This window comes from Euprymna scolopes, chromosome 29 (genome assembly GCF_053919585.1).
Source record: "Euprymna scolopes isolate OS-2025 chromosome 29, ASM5391958v1, whole genome shotgun sequence".
Taxonomy (NCBI): domain Eukaryota; kingdom Metazoa; phylum Mollusca; class Cephalopoda; order Sepiida; family Sepiolidae; genus Euprymna; species Euprymna scolopes.
The window spans coordinates 4,563,162-4,581,295 of NC_136510.1; the positions used below are offsets into that span (position 1 = coordinate 4,563,162).

The 18,134-nt window shown below is 35.6% G+C and overlaps 1 protein-coding gene across 1 annotated transcript in view; it reads right to left on the reverse strand.

The window, feature by feature from the left end:
• Window positions 1-18,134, reverse strand: part of LOC145252458 (sodium/calcium exchanger Calx-like) — a 250,399-nt gene that overhangs the window by 8,474 nt on the left and 223,791 nt on the right. Inside the window, exons 8-10 of the mRNA XM_080111872.1 lie at window positions 17,825-17,930; window positions 7,413-7,591; window positions 1,978-2,307 (exon numbers count right to left, since the gene is read on the reverse strand). Coding sequence (XP_079967998.1) covers window positions 1,978-2,307; window positions 7,413-7,591; window positions 17,825-17,930 — 615 coding nt within the window. The remainder of the gene's footprint in view (window positions 1-1,977; window positions 2,308-7,412; window positions 7,592-17,824; window positions 17,931-18,134) is intronic.

An 18,134-nucleotide genomic window follows, 5' to 3' on the forward strand; every position in this document is an offset into this window, starting at 1 on the left:
ACGTTAGGCCGAGGAGTTTAAAGGAAGTGCTTTCAGATAATGTGTTCTTGGCCATTGCTATTGGTAGTAGAAAAGGTTGCTTGTAGTTATTGAAGGAAATAAGCTTAGTCTTAGCAGCATTGAATGTGGTCATCCATTTTTGTCCCCATTCCACTACAGATTGGAGATCATCCTCTAGTGATTCTGCCAATTCCTTAGATACGTGGCCGTTTCTGTCTTTTTGTTTATTTTTCTATTCATTACGTTTTAAAATAAATACAGTCCGTATATAGCCATATTAACACAAGTTATTTATGTAATCAAGAAATATTTTATTTATGTATTTAAGAATAATAGGCGAACTTACAGATTCTAAACTTCTGACCGACCAAGAATATGGATTTAGGCAAGCCTGTTCCACAGCAGATATCCTAACTGTAATCTCTGAACGTATATACCATTCATTGGACAAAGCAGAGGAGGGGAGAGCGGTAGCCCTATATATATCTAAGGTTTTTAACAGGGTATGGCACGATGGTCTTCTCGGGAAAATCAGATCATATGGTATCATTGGACGAATATTAACATAATTAAATCCTTAAGTAATAGAAATATTCAGGTCGTCCTCAACGGTCGTACATCTAAACAATATTATATAAATGCGAAAGTACCTCAGGGGTCTATTCCTGCGCCTTTATTATTCCTAATATTCATAAATACCTCCCTGATAAAATTGTCTCTGAGATGGGTATTTATGCTGATGACACTACACTCTATAACAGTTGGTGCATTCGCTACTAGTCTCTCACTCCTGGACAGGGTTCAAAAGAGAGTCGCCAACTTGATAGGTCCTGAATTGTTATCTAAGCTTCAGCCTCTGTCCCATCGATGAAATGTTGTATCCCTCTGCCTGTTCTACAAGTATTTTAATGGTGAATGCTCTGACGAACTGCAAGCACTTGTACCCCCTCGACGTAAATACCCCCAACAAACCCGACTAGCAGCAAAATCTCAACCCTACACAAATAGAGATCTCTAGATGTAAGCGAGCTTTCTACTCCAGTAGTTTCTTCCTCAGAACTACTAGACTTTGGAACTCCCTTCCGGGTCCCTGCTTCCCCAACTGTACTGACATACAGAAGTTCAAGTGTAATGTGAACAGACATCTTGCTGCCCAACTCCCTACATAGTACCCCTGTAGCTTATTCCTTTGATAGTAGCCCCCCCCCTACATCAAGGTGGCAATGTGCCTTGTTTGGGGTGAAAATGTAATTTTTTTAAAAATGTTACTTTGCGTGAATGACCGACAGTGCAAAATGCAATTGACAAATCCTACAGAATCCTTCGTTTCAAAGTGAAAGTTCGCAGATCGTTTGCAGACTGTTATGGACAATGGTGTCTCGATTCTTAAGATTAGTCTTTTTATATTTATTTCTAATCGATTTTTTTATTTCTAATCGATTATCGGTCATTATTTGAATACGTTCCTTAATCTAGTAACCAGCCGGACCAGTTGAAATGTTCAGCTAATCTAGAAGTTGTCCTGAGTTCAATTGTGGATTTAGGTTTTTAAGAGTTGTTTGTTTCGTGTACTCCTGTTAAAACTCAGCACAATTCTCAGCTCGTATCTTTCAATCAATCAACTGTGTCAAACTCAAACATTTTCCTCGACCGTTGTAAACTCGATTCTTCCTAAACTGTTGTAAACTGTCGTAAAACTCATTGACATCATTAAAACTGCCCGAAAACTAACTCTAAACATATTAACCTTCATTGTTCGACCCTTTCTCCCAAATCTATGTCACACCCTGATTAACAATCCCATTTTAGCTTTCTTTTGTGTTTGTTGGTGAATAATTTTCTATACCTTGTTCCACTGATAAATTTATTTTCTTTTGATTTGTAATCTTTTTTATCTTTGTTTTTACTTTTAAACATTTGAAGGGGACGTCGTTAGTATCAAACACTGTCTCATTTTCGAAGACTGTCCGTACTTACCTTATAGTAATGATAAATGGAAGCGATAAGCCAGGGCAAGCCGAGCCCGAGAAAGACGTTCACAGCGTTGCTGCCGTTGACATTGCCGATGGCACTGTCGGCCCATTTCTCTTGCATGGCCGCTTGCCGGCTGGCAAACGTGTCCGGCATGCTGGTGCCCAGGGCCACCAGGGTGATAGCAGTGATGCTCTTGTCCATATTGACGAGGCAGCCGAAAATGGACGCTAGATCGCCGACTATGGCCGTGATTAATCCAATCATGGCTAACGAGAGGACGAATGTAGCCCATCCGCCAAGCAAAGATGGCGGCGGTACGAGGGCAAATAAAATCTGTAGAAGAAAAAAGAGAAAATGGAAGATCCGTTCAATGATTGATTGCTTAGTTGTTGAACCGGTTGAGAATATGGAAAGAGAAAATGTAGGGAGATATTTAGGTTCACGAGTAAATAAGCATAAGTAATAAATACGCATATATATATATATATATATATATATATATATATATATATATATATATATATATATGTAATATACTGAGTTCGTGTAATTCAGTAAATTTTCATATACCAATAGGTTTTAAGCCAAAAATGGTTAACTTAAGGATTAAGCTACAAAATTATCACATTTCATAATTGAGCATTAATATACTGTGTGTGCAAAATCAAGATTTCAAAACAAGATGTTGATGGCAACAAAAAGTGTATTTCATTTTATGTTACAATTGTTTCAATGTCTAGGTCGACAATTTCAAGCATTATATCGTTTGAAAATTTTCAAAAACCAGCATTTCTTCAGACTTTATGAATAAACACACTTTAGGCAATGTAGCATTTTTTGAAGAGAAAGAAAAAAAGGCGGGAGGGGGGATTCCTAACGGGAAAGGCATGCGAGAAACATTTACCTTGGTTGTGGTTACGGAAACGCCCATTTAAATATTAATGTATCGTCTAATTTTCGTATCCTTATTTAAGAACAGAGTTATGTGAAGTTTTTACGGGGAGCTCTAAGCCATTTAAAAAAAGAAAAATGTTTTTAATATATATATATATATATATATATATATATATATATATATATATATATATATATATATATATATATATATATATAACACGGAAATTACATAATTGTCGATGCAATAATTTATTTCAACCTTATGGTATTTTCAAGCATCTAAACTAGACAATTACATTTTGATACTGAAATAAAGAAAGAAAAAGAATCGGGCCCCGACGTCAAAAACCAGAGGGGGTCATGTATCTAGGGAGATTATCAGGAACATTATTAATGTAACCCTGGAGGCCACTAAATTTAATCTTTGGAAGGATTCTTCGGATACTATCGAATGGTTTAAATCGATTGAAAATAAGAGAAATGCTTGTTTCATCCAATTCGATATCATGGATTTCTATCCCTCTATTTCCAAGGAATTACTCATGAACAGCATTAATTATGCTAGGAATTTCGTGGATGTATTCGAAGATCAGGTAAGATTAATTATGGCTTGTCGCAGATCCATCCTTTTAAACAATCAGGAAACATGGATCAAATCGAACAACAACGAATTTGACGTCCTGATGGGTGCTTTTGACTCAGCCCAGATTGCCGATCTAGTGGGCATATTTATAATGTACACAATTAGCAGAATTATAGAGCCTAATTTAGTGGGATTATACAGGGATGATGGACTAATTGTTATCCCTAATAGTGATGGCCCCATGGTATCGAAAATACATAAAAAAAAATAGTAAGAGCATTCAAATACCTTGGATTTTATATAGATATAACCCTAAATTGTAAAGAAGTTAATTATCTAGATATAACCCTAGACTTAAGAAAGGGGATATACAAGCCCTTCAATAAAGATAATAACACACCATCTTATATTAATACGAGATCTAACCATCCAAGTTGCATAATTAAACAAATACCTATAACGATTAACACTAGGATTAATAAACTTTCGGCTAACAAAGAAATTTTTGAAGCAAGCAAAAAATTATACAATAGAGCACTAGAGATAAGCGGATATAGTGAAAAACTCACATATATTAAGAAGGAAAATAAAAATAAAAATAAATCTAAGAACAGAGGCCGGAAAATAATATGGTTTAATCCCCCGTACTGCCGACTATCCAACATAAACATAGGTAAATATTCTTGAACCTAATAGATAAGCATTTTACCATAAATAATCCACTTAGGAAGATATGTAATAGAAACCCCATTAAAATAAGTTACTCGTGCACTAAAAACATGAACAGAATAATTAGCACTCATAATAGTAAAATATTAAACAACTTTAATAAAAATAAGGTTACAGTAGACATGTAACTGCCAAGTGAAAAATAACTGCTCACTGGACGGTAATTGTAAAGTTGAGCGCGTGGTTTATAAGGCCACGATCCACCCAGAAGATAATAACAGGGACAAAAAAGTTTACTTCGGTATCTCCGCCGGAAACTGGAAACAGCGTTTTTATGACCATAAACATTCTTTCAATATCCCAGAACTTAAGAACAAAACTGAGTTAGCTAAACAATAGTGGTTATTAAAAAATGAGAACCGATCCCCAGTGGTGTCATGGTCAATCCTATGTTATTCGGATGTTCCAAACGGCTTTAGGCAGAGATGCAGTTTATGCCTCGAGGAAAAAATAAGAATCCTGAAGTACGAACACAATAATCTCTTAAATAAACGAGATGAACTGATGGCCAGATGCAGACATAAATGTAAATTTAAAATAACCAATAACTCCAGATCCGACGAACAGATAATTCTATAACGCTATAGAGACCGAATTTAATACCACTAGATTATTTCCGATAAACCCTCCCACCCCACCCCACTGGCAATTATAGCGCTGTCCGGTATAAACTCGGTTATAACGACTTGATGATATTTGTTGCCCGAAATTTAAGTTGGGTGTACGTATTCCGAAGTATCTGTTTATCCAAATTACTTATAAATAAATGAGATAGCATTAAGAAAAAAAAATTCTGCAGATAATACATTAGTTATTAAACTGGTTTAAGTCAAAAAGATCAAATACTACCACTAGACATTATTAGATTTAATATAAATTAACACAAAACTTTAAAATAATAACTATTTTATTTATTTATTTATTTATTTATGCGTGCATGAAAGCACTTTTGTGTACGGAATGAATAAAAGCATATATTAACCGTAACTAAATACGTCCTATGGAATTGGGGGCGACTAATAATGCAATTTTCTGCATCTTAATCAATTAGGAAGTGAAATATTAGCGAGCAAAATAACAACGACCGCTATAATCACTAATAAAATTAATTACATAAAAATACATAAAATATTAACTACATAAGAATCAATTTTTTGAATTCATAGTAATATATTACAAATACAATATAGAAAATTTAAACGTATTATAAAATAATATTTATTTCAAAATAATTTTAACATGAAAACATACAGATAGTTTTAAAACTTTGTATATAACTTTTTTTATATATTTTTATATATCTTTTAATAGACTTATTTTCCATGACTAAATTAACTCCATAATAATCTTCATTTTCTATCCTTTCCCTTCTCTTCTCTTTCTCTGAGAGTCTAGACTAAATTAGACCATATGACAGGCAGCGAATGGTCACTATCTTTCTTTTTTTTCTTTCTTCTTCTCTTTCCCTTACGCGCAGCCGATTGTCAGTTTATTCCTTCTTCTTCCTAGGTTAGTAAACGCGTGTCAAGTCATTTACGGGTAAGAACGTGCATATTTAGGTGTGTGTGTATGTGTGTGTGTGCGCGCGCGCGCGCGCGCGCGCGCGCGCGTGTGTGTGTGTGTGTGTGTGTGTGTGTGTGTGTGTGTGTGTGTGTGTGTGTGTGTTGTTACGTCGGGTTACCGGACAGTTCGTTAAGTGTCATAATGTTCTTGTTGTTTTTTTTTTTAAATCCCTCCCTTACTAACTTAATTCCCACCCTCTCTATAAAATGTATTAAGTGGATTGCTACTACCACCCCCTCTGGTTTTTGACGTGGGGGCCCGATTCTTTTTCTTTCTTTATTTCAGTATCAAAAATGTAATTGTCTAGTTTAGATGCTTGAAAATACCATAGGGTTGAAATAAATTATTGCATCGACAATTATGTAATTTCCGTGTTATATTTTTATGTTATTGCTCTGTTTACCACATTGAGCTCTCATATCCGGATTTCCTCCTGGAATTATTCCATTATAACACTATATATATATATATATATATATATATATATATATATATATATAGTCTTTGAAGTTTTTAACCTTTAAAACTATACAAAAAATTACTTTTTATCATTCGTTAAAAAAACATCTAGTCAATAAGTCATTTAATCACCTGCAATCACTGTATCAACTCGCTCTCGAATTTACTATAATACCAATTTTTTTAATTTTCAAGGGATCATCAGTTATATATATATATATATATATATATATATATATATATATATATATTTCATAAGTTTTTATTTCGGTTTCGATTCAAACTAATGCACCCAAGTCATATGGATATATATATATTTAATTTTGGAAATTGCAACTTTATAACATATAAAATCGATAGAACATTTCTCTCTCTCTCTCTCTCTCTCTCTCGTATGTATACGAAATCTACAAAAAATTAAAATATCATATTTACGTGCACTTTACGAAGATCCGCGTGCTGTCTCTCAGCGGTTGTATTTTGAAATGTCGGGAACGGTAAATTTTAAGCAAGTAAAATATTTGTTTATTTTCGCAAAATTGCGTTGTAATTTAACTTTCAAGCGCACTTGATGCGTATTTTATTTTATTCAAATAAAATCAATGCTTCTATTACGGAACTCACACTCCTGGCATATTTTTTGCAGTTTTATCGTGAAAATAAGATCAGTGTGCCTTCATAAATGGAACCGAAATATAACGAAATATAACGTAATATAACGAAATATAAAGAAATTTAACGTATAACGAAATATAACGTATTATAACATAATATAACGTATTATAACGTAATATAACGAAATATAACGAAATATAACGTAATTTAACTTAATTAAGGTAATATAATGTAATATAACGTAATATAACGAAATATAACGTAATATAACGAAATATAACGAAATATAACATAATATAACGAATAACGTAATATAACGTAATATAGCGGAATATAACGAAATATAACTTAATATAACGTAATATAACGAAATATAACGAAATAAAACGTAATATAACGGAATATAACAACGAAATATAACGAAATATAACGTAATATAACGAAATATAACTTAATATAACGCTTTAAAATAGCAGACGATTAATTGACGCAATAGTTGTTCCCCATTTTAAATAATAATAATAATAATAATAAAAACTACTGATTCAACGGTGACTCCAATGGCAACCAAGCGTGACGTAAACAGACTTACCTTCCAGAAGAAGGTGAGAAAATGCATGACGTAATCCAAATTTGTGGCGTTTTCGATATCGCCGCCATTAACGTTCATCGCTTGTTTAAATTGTTCTCCCCAGGTGGCGCTTTCAAGTTTTAAAGAATCTAAATTCTGTTTCGTCAGATTAGCAATCCGACTCACCATACTGTTAAACTCTGTTGATAAAAGAAAGTTAAAAACAAAAATGGCGATTAAACATTTTTAAACAAAATGGCGATTAATACATACATGTAAAGAAATATACGAAACTGAACAGTTATTTTTTAATCGTGTAATATTTTCAGAATTCTGTAAAGAACGTTCTAAGACTGTAACTATTTACTTGCTTCTCCACAAGGGTGCAGTGACTCAATAGGTAACGAGACAATCTGTGTGTTCTAAGTTCGAATCCAGCTAGTTCCACAAAAAATAACTGACATTAACGATGCTGGCAACCTTCACATGGTCCCTCTCGTAAGTACCCGATATCCTTCTAAACGAATGCCAACAAAATCATCAGACAGATTTCAATAACAACAACAGCAATAAGATCAACAACAAAGGCAGAGTTGAAGGTTCGATTCTCGGAGCAGGCGATACTAAGAATACAATTACAAATTAAGTCTATTAAGTCATGGCGGGCTGAACGATAGCATGCTACTTCCGTTGATTATATAAAGTGTTCCGTTTGAATTCCGACAGAAAAATACCCGAGTGAGACAGAAAGATTCCCGAGATCGACAGAAAGATTCCAGAATTCTACAAGATAGACCTGAAAGACAGAAAGATTCCCGAGTTTGTCAGAAAAATACCCGAGTTTAACAGAAAGATTCCCGAGTGCGACAGAAAGATTAACGAGTTTGACAGAAAGATTCCCAAGTTCGACAGAACGATTCCCGAATTCAACAGAAAGATTCCCGAGTTCGACAAAAAGATTCCTGGGTTCGACAAAAAGATTCCAGAATTCTACAAGATACACCTGAAGAAAGTCAGCGGTTACATCGGCCAAAACACAAGGTTGGATTTAATGTGGGCTAAAAAAAAAAAAAAATATAATTTTTCGTGATTCTTGATTATTTTTCTATTTAAAACGTGGCAATCACGTAGGTACGTTTTTTTTTTTTTAATTTGGGAAAAATCCCGACCAGGGAGACTCTGGATTGGGACAAAAAATGAAATTGCTTTACTCTGGATGGAGTTCTCTTTCACTAACCTAGGACAGAAAGAGGCTACATTTTGATCCTAGTGAATAAAAACGACTCATCGTAGCTGCTTAGGTCAGATAGGTGGATAGCGAGAAGAGGAGAGAGGGAGACTGTTTAATTATACCAGAAGATCTTTCCTTCGTCATACGTCGAGAAAAAATATTTCATCGTATTTCGCCAGGTCGATGTGAGTTTTGGTAAGTCAGAAAACACCTCGTTGTTTTCGAGCCTCTCAATGTGTTGTTGAAATAGATGTCAGCGCAACTGAACACTAGGTCCTGGATATGACCTTAAACTATATCCAGTGGTGAGGCCCCAGCTTGCGGGCTTTGGAGAGTGTGGAGTTACCCTTTAATTGCCATTGCTCCCAGGTCAACTCTGACCCGAAGTGGTAGTACCTGTTAGGGTTCCAACTATGGGTTATATACGAAACCGACTTGAAAACAACCAATATATTCTATTAAAAAAATTTTCTTCAAAATCTTTGGATTCGGTATTAAATGAACTGAAAAGGGTTGATATGCCGTAAAACAAAAACAACCAACCAACCAAATTGAACACTAGCAGAGCTATCACGCGTTGCCTGGGGCAAAATTGTAACAAAACTTCTATCCCTCACACTCCCGCACACAATCTCTCTCTCTCTCTCTCTCTCTCTCTCTCTCTCTCTCTCTCTCTCTCTCTCTCTCTCTCTCTCTCTCTCTCGTCTTCGCTCAGCCCATTTCTCTCTCTGGACACATACATACAACTCGAGTCGGCGTAAGGAAAATAACTACGTGAAAAAAATTAGAGTTACTTCCCTTTAGTTAGTGGCTACAGAACCGACTGCGTGATAACATTAAAAGATGTGTGTGCGTTTTGATAACATTAAATGATATGAATGTCCATTTTACCCTTAAATAATGAATACTTTTCAAAGGTTGGAACTTGGCAGTAAGTTGACTTTAGCTGCTCTTGTATACATGCGTGTGTGGAACATTTGTTGATCCTCATTCAATCCCGAGTAACTAGTAAAACTAGTAAAACTAGTAAAACAAAGTTTAGGCAAAATTCGAATTTATTCATCAACATAATTTTCTTTAAAATATCTATTTTTTATTAAATGTGATTTAAACAACGTTTGCTACCATAAAGTTTTCTTACATATTTTCATAGCAAAAATTACGTGCTAAAATAGACTATAGCTCTAGGATTGAGTTATTTTTTAAAATCTGTTTTAATTGTGCTAATTAATTCATAATTAACTGAAATTACCCATACTCTCTCTCTCTCTCTTTCTCTCTCTCTCTCTCTCTCTCTCTCTCTCTCTTAGTTATCTACCCATTACTATCACAAAATCTCATGCATCTAACTCTATGTTGATTAACCACTCTCTGATATTTTTAATGAATTTGCGACCGTTTGCGTAAAACAGCACTAACTCCAATTGGGTTGAACTAGCTTCCTTCTTCAGAGGAAGTTTCATGGGCGTATGAAATTTACAAGCGGTCGCCAGTCGCATGTACATCCCCGTTAGGGAAGATGACGACGTTAGTTTTTACAACTTTTTCAGGGAGATGTCGATATCCTCCTACATACAGCGCCTGGAATTCCTTAATTGGTTACTCATTTTAGTAATGGCGAGGCTCAACTTTGCTTAACTTTTTTGACCTGGCGGAAACCAGTGCGTCAATGTGAATATGCCGTATATTGTGACAATTTAGGGAAGAGTGGCTTCTCTTTTTCAATCCGGCCATTTAATTTACATACGTAAGTCTATACAGGCCACAAATACTATGTCAAAATAACGTTTATTGTGCCCTTGAAAGTTTGATAATAATTCAGACAACACAGCCGGGAGAGTATATGAAGTACCTGAAATAGGTTCCCAGGCTGTTTTCGTATGAGCAGTTTCGTTGATAGTACTTACATGAAACTTTAGTCCCCTTTGAAGTAATCTTCTCCGGCTGCAGTGCACTTGTTGTGCCGTTTCAACAACTTCTGGAAGGTCACATGGAAGTCCTCTTGTGTGACCGTGTCAATGACCCTCATCACAGCCTCTTTCATCTCCTCGATTGTCTCATAACGACAGCCTCTAAGGTTTTCCTTGAGCTTAGGGAATAACAAAAAGTTACAGGGAGTAAAGTCTGGACTATAAGAAGGAGAAGGAACTGTCTTGATGCCCATATTGGTCAAATAGTTTGTGACAAGGATGCAGTTGTGGACTGGTGCATTCACGCAAATTTTCCCCATCTTCAGTTCCTTTTGAATAAGTGTACAGTTCCCACACTGACATCAAACTGTAGACTTATTGTCTCTATAGACACACGACGATCATGCTCGATTCGTGCACGATGGTCCAAAAGCAGTCTGAAGCATTCCATACATTTCTGTGGCATTTTTCCAAGTTAAAAACAATCTTATTGAATATCATTCTTCTAAAGTGTTTCCATGTCCAGACTGCGTTTTTGAAATTCATCAGCTGTGACAATCAGGCTTTAGTAGAGTGTATTCCAATTCCTGTTGTAGCTGTTCATTTGAATCTAAACCCATAAATATTGGTCAGTCATCTCATAGGATGTATAGCAATAAGATACTGAATTTTCAAGGACCACAACAAATTTAAATGAATGTACAAACTATGTCTGGAAACTTATTGAAGGCACCTCGTATTTACAGAAGTACAGAAATAGTATGCTACAGGTAGTCTGCGTTCTATACTAGGGCTTTGCCTGCCAATAATAACTGCTACCATAAGGATAATAACTACGTTTTCACCATAGGAATACATGGCACAAAGAGGGAATATGAGGAGAAATAGAATGTTATAGAAAGTATGCGTCCGATGTTGTGACTATGACTGCCACCAAAGAGTGCCGCCATGACAATTACGACACTTCGTCTTCATTCTATTCCTAGTTACTGGAAGAGTCGATCTACTCCGAAAATAGGGCAGATCAACATCACACGATAATACTCCCACTTTTTTAGCCATGTTTCGTATGGAACCTATGCATTTTTTGTTTATGGGGTTAGGGTTAGGGTTGGGGGTAGGGTGATACTTTTTTTCTTTTAGGGTTAATTTTAATGAAGTCAGTAATTTTACGATTCTTCTTAATGTAAAAATATTTTTTGGAAACGCCTTCTAGCATTCTGTCGTCCATTGTTTTTCTATTTTTGTTGTTGTTGTTGTTGTTGTTGTTGTTGTTGTTAAATATCTCATTAACGATGCTTGTAAGTCTCGCATGTTTTGAATTAGTAACTAATGAACTTCAGCAAAATGTGATAAAATAAACGTAGTTAAATTGATCTAGGATTCCCACCAATGAGAGGGTTCAACATTGACTGTAACAGCCGGTGACGTCATCAGTTAGAAACCATCGACTGGGATTACTATAATCATGAATTAAAATAGAGGCTCAACCAGAGAATTAACCATGAATTAAAAGTCTGAATATATATAAAATAAATGATATGGTGTGAGAGCAGAGGGTAGATAACCAAGAAAGAGAGAGAGAGAGAGAGAGAGAGAGAGAGAGAGAGAGAGTGGTATGGGTGACTTATTCAGTTAAAATAGAGGCTCAACCAGAGAATTAATAATTAATTAAAAGCCTGCGAAGACAAAGGGCATCTGTTAATTAGTCGAAGAAAGGTGAGATCAATATTGGATGCGTGACATAATTAATAATTAATCGGTAAGTTTTTCATGGAAATCCCTCCAGGCAAAGCGTATAGCCACCTAATGTAAGTAGGTAACAAGAACGAAAGACAATCATCATAAAGACAGGAGATGCCTATTGACCTTAGTCTTGAAAACACCAAGGTTAAAAATAGGAGGAAAACAGTGAGCAAGAAGAGAGTTCCACAAATCTGCGGTTTTTGGAAAGAACTTATTGTTTACATTCAATTCAGACAAAATTCCTCTCCTTTAAAACAATTAGAAGAAACCTTACCAACCATCAAATAGAAAGTCAAACGCTCAAACACCTCAGTTTAACATTCACAGCTAGCATGAATTGGAGTAAATGCATAGAAGATGCTGCCATTCGTATTATTTGAATTCATCGAACTACTGCTCTCATCTTGAGTGATTTTCACAACGTTTCGGTCGATGTAACCTTAGACCTTATTCAGGTGTATTTTGTCGAACTCGGAAATGTTTCTGTCAAACTCAGGAATTTGGACGGAATTTCCAGCAGAACCCTTTATTTCCTTCATGGGGGTAGCATGCTCTTGTTCCATCAGCCATGACTGGATAAACGTCCTAAGCAATTCGCAATTGTATTTTTCGGCTGCCAACACTGAGGATTGAACTTTCAACCTTCAGGAGAATATCACTTTTAGGATTGATTTTCCCAAACACTCTAACCACTGCACCATGGGTCGCTTGAAATTCCGTTCAAAACGGGTCATTGCAATCTATAGATGACAAAAAGTAATTTAAAAGATATTGAAAACAACGAGTCAATTGAATCCACAGATTAACAACCATGAGAATAAATGTAAAGAATTTGGAAAAATGCTGAAAAAATGCCAGAAGTGTTTCAGTTCTGGTGCGGATATATATATATATATATATATATATATATATATATATATATATATATATATATATATAACTCAAATGACCTTGTAACGATGTATGTAACCCACTTTCCGGTTTACGACACCCGGTTACGCATGCGCACATGACCTGCACACTAAAATATTAACGTTATTATTTCGAAATTATTATTTAACATGGGAAGAGTGGAGTTTAAAATAACTTAAACGTAATACAGAAATGAACAATGTAAAAAAGCAGAAATATCAAAATTTGAATTTAACTATAATAAGTATTATGGTATCTGTTCAGTGCACATTTACCTATAAGTATGGCCAACCACTTATTTTTTAGTAAGTGTAAATTTCTTTTCAAAAATAATCAATTATAACAAACAGAACGACTCATAGAAATCTATATTCTTTTTTTCATTTTGATATACTTTCATAGAAATGTTTCTGTTATGTCGAAAAAACTATTTTCGTTACGTTACAAGTGTCACGCTCATACATGAATTCCATAGCTAATATAACATACTGACCCAACGGGTCACGGGTAGTCTAGTATATATATATATATATATATATATATATATATATATATATATATACATATATATTTGCTGGGAGGCTTTACTTTTCGAATATATATATATATATATATATATATATATATATATATATATATATATATATAGAGAGAGAGAGAGAGAGAGAGAGAGAGAGAGAGAGAGATTCAGGTAACTTGATTATGTAGAGCTGACATATATTCAATTTAGCTGCCTCCAGCCTCAATCACCACCTAGATACGGGTCCGGAACTGGGAGCATGCTATTTCCATAAACGCCGGCAGGAGCTCGGCGAATACTTGGCAGAATGCTTTGGTGTTGTGGGAGGTCATGTTAGTGATGTTCGCGACATATGATCAAACGAAGTAGTCCAGCGGGTTCTGATCAAGGGAGGAAGGAAGGCCGGTGAGGGAAAGGTACAAAGTCGCAGCACTCCTTCTGAAGCCAAATCTGGGCCTATTTGGACTTGTGGGCTGGTGTCGAATCCTTCTGCCACACTCTGGGTCTGTCAGCGGCCACCTGATTGCACCAGGGGATCACCACACTCTGCAGTACATACGGGTACACTTAAGTGTTGACTTTTAAGCCGATTTCGAAGATGTGAGGTGACATGATGTTACCCTCACTTGAAACCACACCAAAGACCATAACCGTGGCCGGAAACTTCATTGAGCTGTGGCCTGAAGTATTGAACCGTCCGGATTTGCATTTTGAGGATGCTGGCAATGGTCCTGTTGTCATAACTTGGATCGGTAGAGAGCATGAGTTGTAAAAGACAAACTGAAGACAGAGAAATTCAAAAGAGGAGTAGAAGTGAGAGAAGGTTAGGTAGGAGTTGAAAAAAACGAAGTAAAGATATAGGAGGTAGTTGAAGTAAGGCGAGGAGAACAACTGAGAAGAATCCTGGCGAAAAAACAGAAGCCTGGGATGCGATTTAGAAGAAGAAAGAGAAAATAGAGCGATAAGGCAGATAGACACACTAGCGACAAGATCCCAACAACACACACATATCTATTTAACAATCGCATGTTTGCATTATTATATATTACGTACTGGACTATTGCTCAGTGGAATGGAGACTGACAATATTAAGATCAAAACATGACCGAGAAGAAAAGTGTAAACATGCGCAATGCTGCATGTTTAGTTGCAACGCATGCAGACATGCCTGCAATGGAAGAAATATTTATCTAAGAAAAGAGAGACAAGCGACAAAATCATTTGACTTTTAAAATAGTAATTTTTATTCTTGTAGATGAAGTTTCATGCTATCATCATGAGCCACTTTCAGATACAAGCCCACCTGGAAATCCAACGTAAACAAATCCGTGTTGAACTGCCCTCTAAAATAATTAAAATGTGAACAAACATCTTTCTACTCATCTCCCTTCATAATGCCCCCGCAAATTATGTCCCCGATAGTAGCCCCCTACTTCAAAGTGGCACTTGCCTGGTTTGGGGTAAAGATTGAATAAAATATTTAAAAAAAAACAAAAAAAAACTCTTATTCAATTTACAGCATTGATTGGCTTCTAGGCCTTGATAAGGGGAGCAAAAAACAAAATGGTTTTATGTTCAATGATAAAACGGCTAATGATTTTCAGGTAAGTGACTGGGTGGTCTGTTACAAATGACCCCACCCCAACACCTCACCTTAGTTAGACAACTGTCTTACTATCTACCTACATTTTTTGCTTTGTTTTTTCTTTTATCTTTTATGCTTTTATTTCCTATTATATTCCTTCTATTATATTTTCTCATTTCTATCCTAATGTAACCTGAGCTAGATGTCGCATTTCTCCATATCTATAAGCTAGCCTCCTTTTCCTGTTCAGACGAGAAGTATTAGGCTTTAAAATGCCAAAAGTCATTTTGTCTGTGTGCGGGATTCGGAAACGGCTGGGCCGATTTTTTTAATTTTTTTTTTTTAATTTTGCACAAAAGTACATTATGTGTCGAGATATGTTTTGTGTCAGAATGTCTCGGAAAAAAATTATTACAAAAGAAACAATTCGACTTTGACCATAACGATTTTATATATATATATATATATATATATATATATATATATATATATATATATATATATATATATATATCATTACAACGTGCATTTGAGAAGTTTTATCATCGCACAAGCAGAAGGCCCCGGCGTATAAAATCAACAGTAGGTTCTTTGATAAGACAGGAGTATTTCCGAAATGAATGTTTCTGTTTAGAGCACAAATGAACTATGATACTTGACGTTTGCATTTCAAACTTTAAATCCATTCTCGCCAATCTTTCACGAAAAACACCCGTCTAGCTGAATCCACTGTGAAAAATTTCCCCCACTCTATATCTGTGCCTAAATCAAAACGCGGATTTCATGAGCAAAGCTTCTTTCTTAGAACTGCACGCCTGTGGAACTCTGTTCCGTCTGCCTACTTCCCTCCGGACTACAACTTGGATGTCTTCAAGTCTAATGTTAACAAATTCCTAATGAACCGCCCCCCTAATTAAACACTTCATAAAATCTCCTCACTAACGTGATGTATTTACAATAACCCTTATCCCTGAGTGGCTTCCGGGCCTTGATAAGTGGTGATCACTGTGTAAAAAAAAAAAAAATATATATATATATATAAAAATAATTTTATAAAATCTACAGTAGAATCTATCCATTGTAATGTAGACTACAATATATTTCGAACTAAATCAATGCCGGGAGGAATGTGAAGCTTCCTCCTGGTGCACAATTATGGGTCCTCTATAAGAAAATGGAATGGAAACGGCACTAACCCGATGTAGGATTAACCAGCTTCATCCAAAGGAGGAAGTTTCATAGGAGTATGAGATTTACCAACGGTCCCCAGTCACATGTATATCCCCAGTTGGAGAGATGTCGACGTTAGGTTTTGGAAATTCTTGCAGGAAAGTGTACACGTCCTCCTACATACAGCACCTGGAATTCCCAAATTGGTCACCCATCTAGTACTGACGAGGCTCAGTGTTGCTTAAATTTGGTGATCAAACGAGAACCGGTGCGTCAACATCATTATGCCATACGTCCCTATTAAAAGCAGCCAGTCGATCGATGTGATTGAAAAATGATCAATTTTACGATTTCGATGGAATTAAAAGTATTGGAAGTGTTGACTATTCGTTTGTCCTCATTCAATCGTGGGTAATGTCGGGTCTTCCTGCTGGTATCGCGTTTCTGTATCTCCAGCAAAGTTTTTTTTCGCGGAGGTTCTCGGGGGGGGTACAATGTTTTATAACTTTTTATATACTCCCTAGATTATAATATTTACGATTTGCGAACAGACGTCGTCTCTACATTTATTTTGATTGACTTTTATAAAATTCACGCTATTCCATCCTCGCGCATGTTTGTTGGTCTTTTTCGTATAAATAAAGAAGAACTCATCGAAGCAAAAGCATCAGTAGCCTTTCATGCCGGAATGTCTTGAAAGCAATTAACTTTGATCGATGTGGGGAAAACCCTTCATATCAGACAATTGCTATTCATTTAAGAATTCCCTCTATTTCGGGGGAGCTTAGTTACCCCAACATCGTGGGGAAACAAATAAATGAAACTATGGAAAGCTGTACTGGCCTTCAGCCAACCTTAATTTCTGCACTTAGCAAGTCAACTTTTTGATTGATATCGCTAAATTTGAACACTTTTCACTTCCTATGACCTCGTAGCGTAACGGTAAGATGTCACGTTTTCTTTCACTTTCTTTTCCGCCTTCGGGTTCATCACGGGTTCGAGCCTCCCTCTCTACTAACATTTTTTTTTTACTTTTACACCTCCAAACACCCAGGAAACGCCGGGTACCCCCGCTAGTTAAATAATAAATTAAACGCTATTATGTTAAATAATAAATTAAACGATAATATGTTAAATAATAAATTAAACAATAATATGTTAAATAATCAATTACATCATAAACAAAAGAAATATGGATTTTTTATCTTTTCCTAAAAGAACCAGGCAGATTCGACTAAATTAAAATTGGCTTGTTTTTTTTCATAATTCGCTTCAGTAACCACTCCCCCATGCATACTAAATTTAGTGACAAATATCACAGAGTTAGAAAATATCACAGAGTTTTAATGAATTGATTACCTGCATCGCTAACTAAGGTGATGATCGTCTTGTTTGTTCGTCCGATTTCCGATCCGCCGGTCGGATCTGTTAATTCCACCTGGAAATTCAGGTCCGTGTTGGTATTCTTAAAACCGGAAAAGAAAAGAAAACAATGAAACATATATCTCAAGTATTTGTCATAGTACAAGGTGGAACGATAAAATTATCGCACTAGAAAAGACGACATAATTCCATTTCCCTTTGATGAAAACCGGTTTTCTTTTTTGTTGCAGACCATCCGCTATTTGGCCAGTTGTATACAAATCCCAAGAGCGATAAGAGCCTTCTA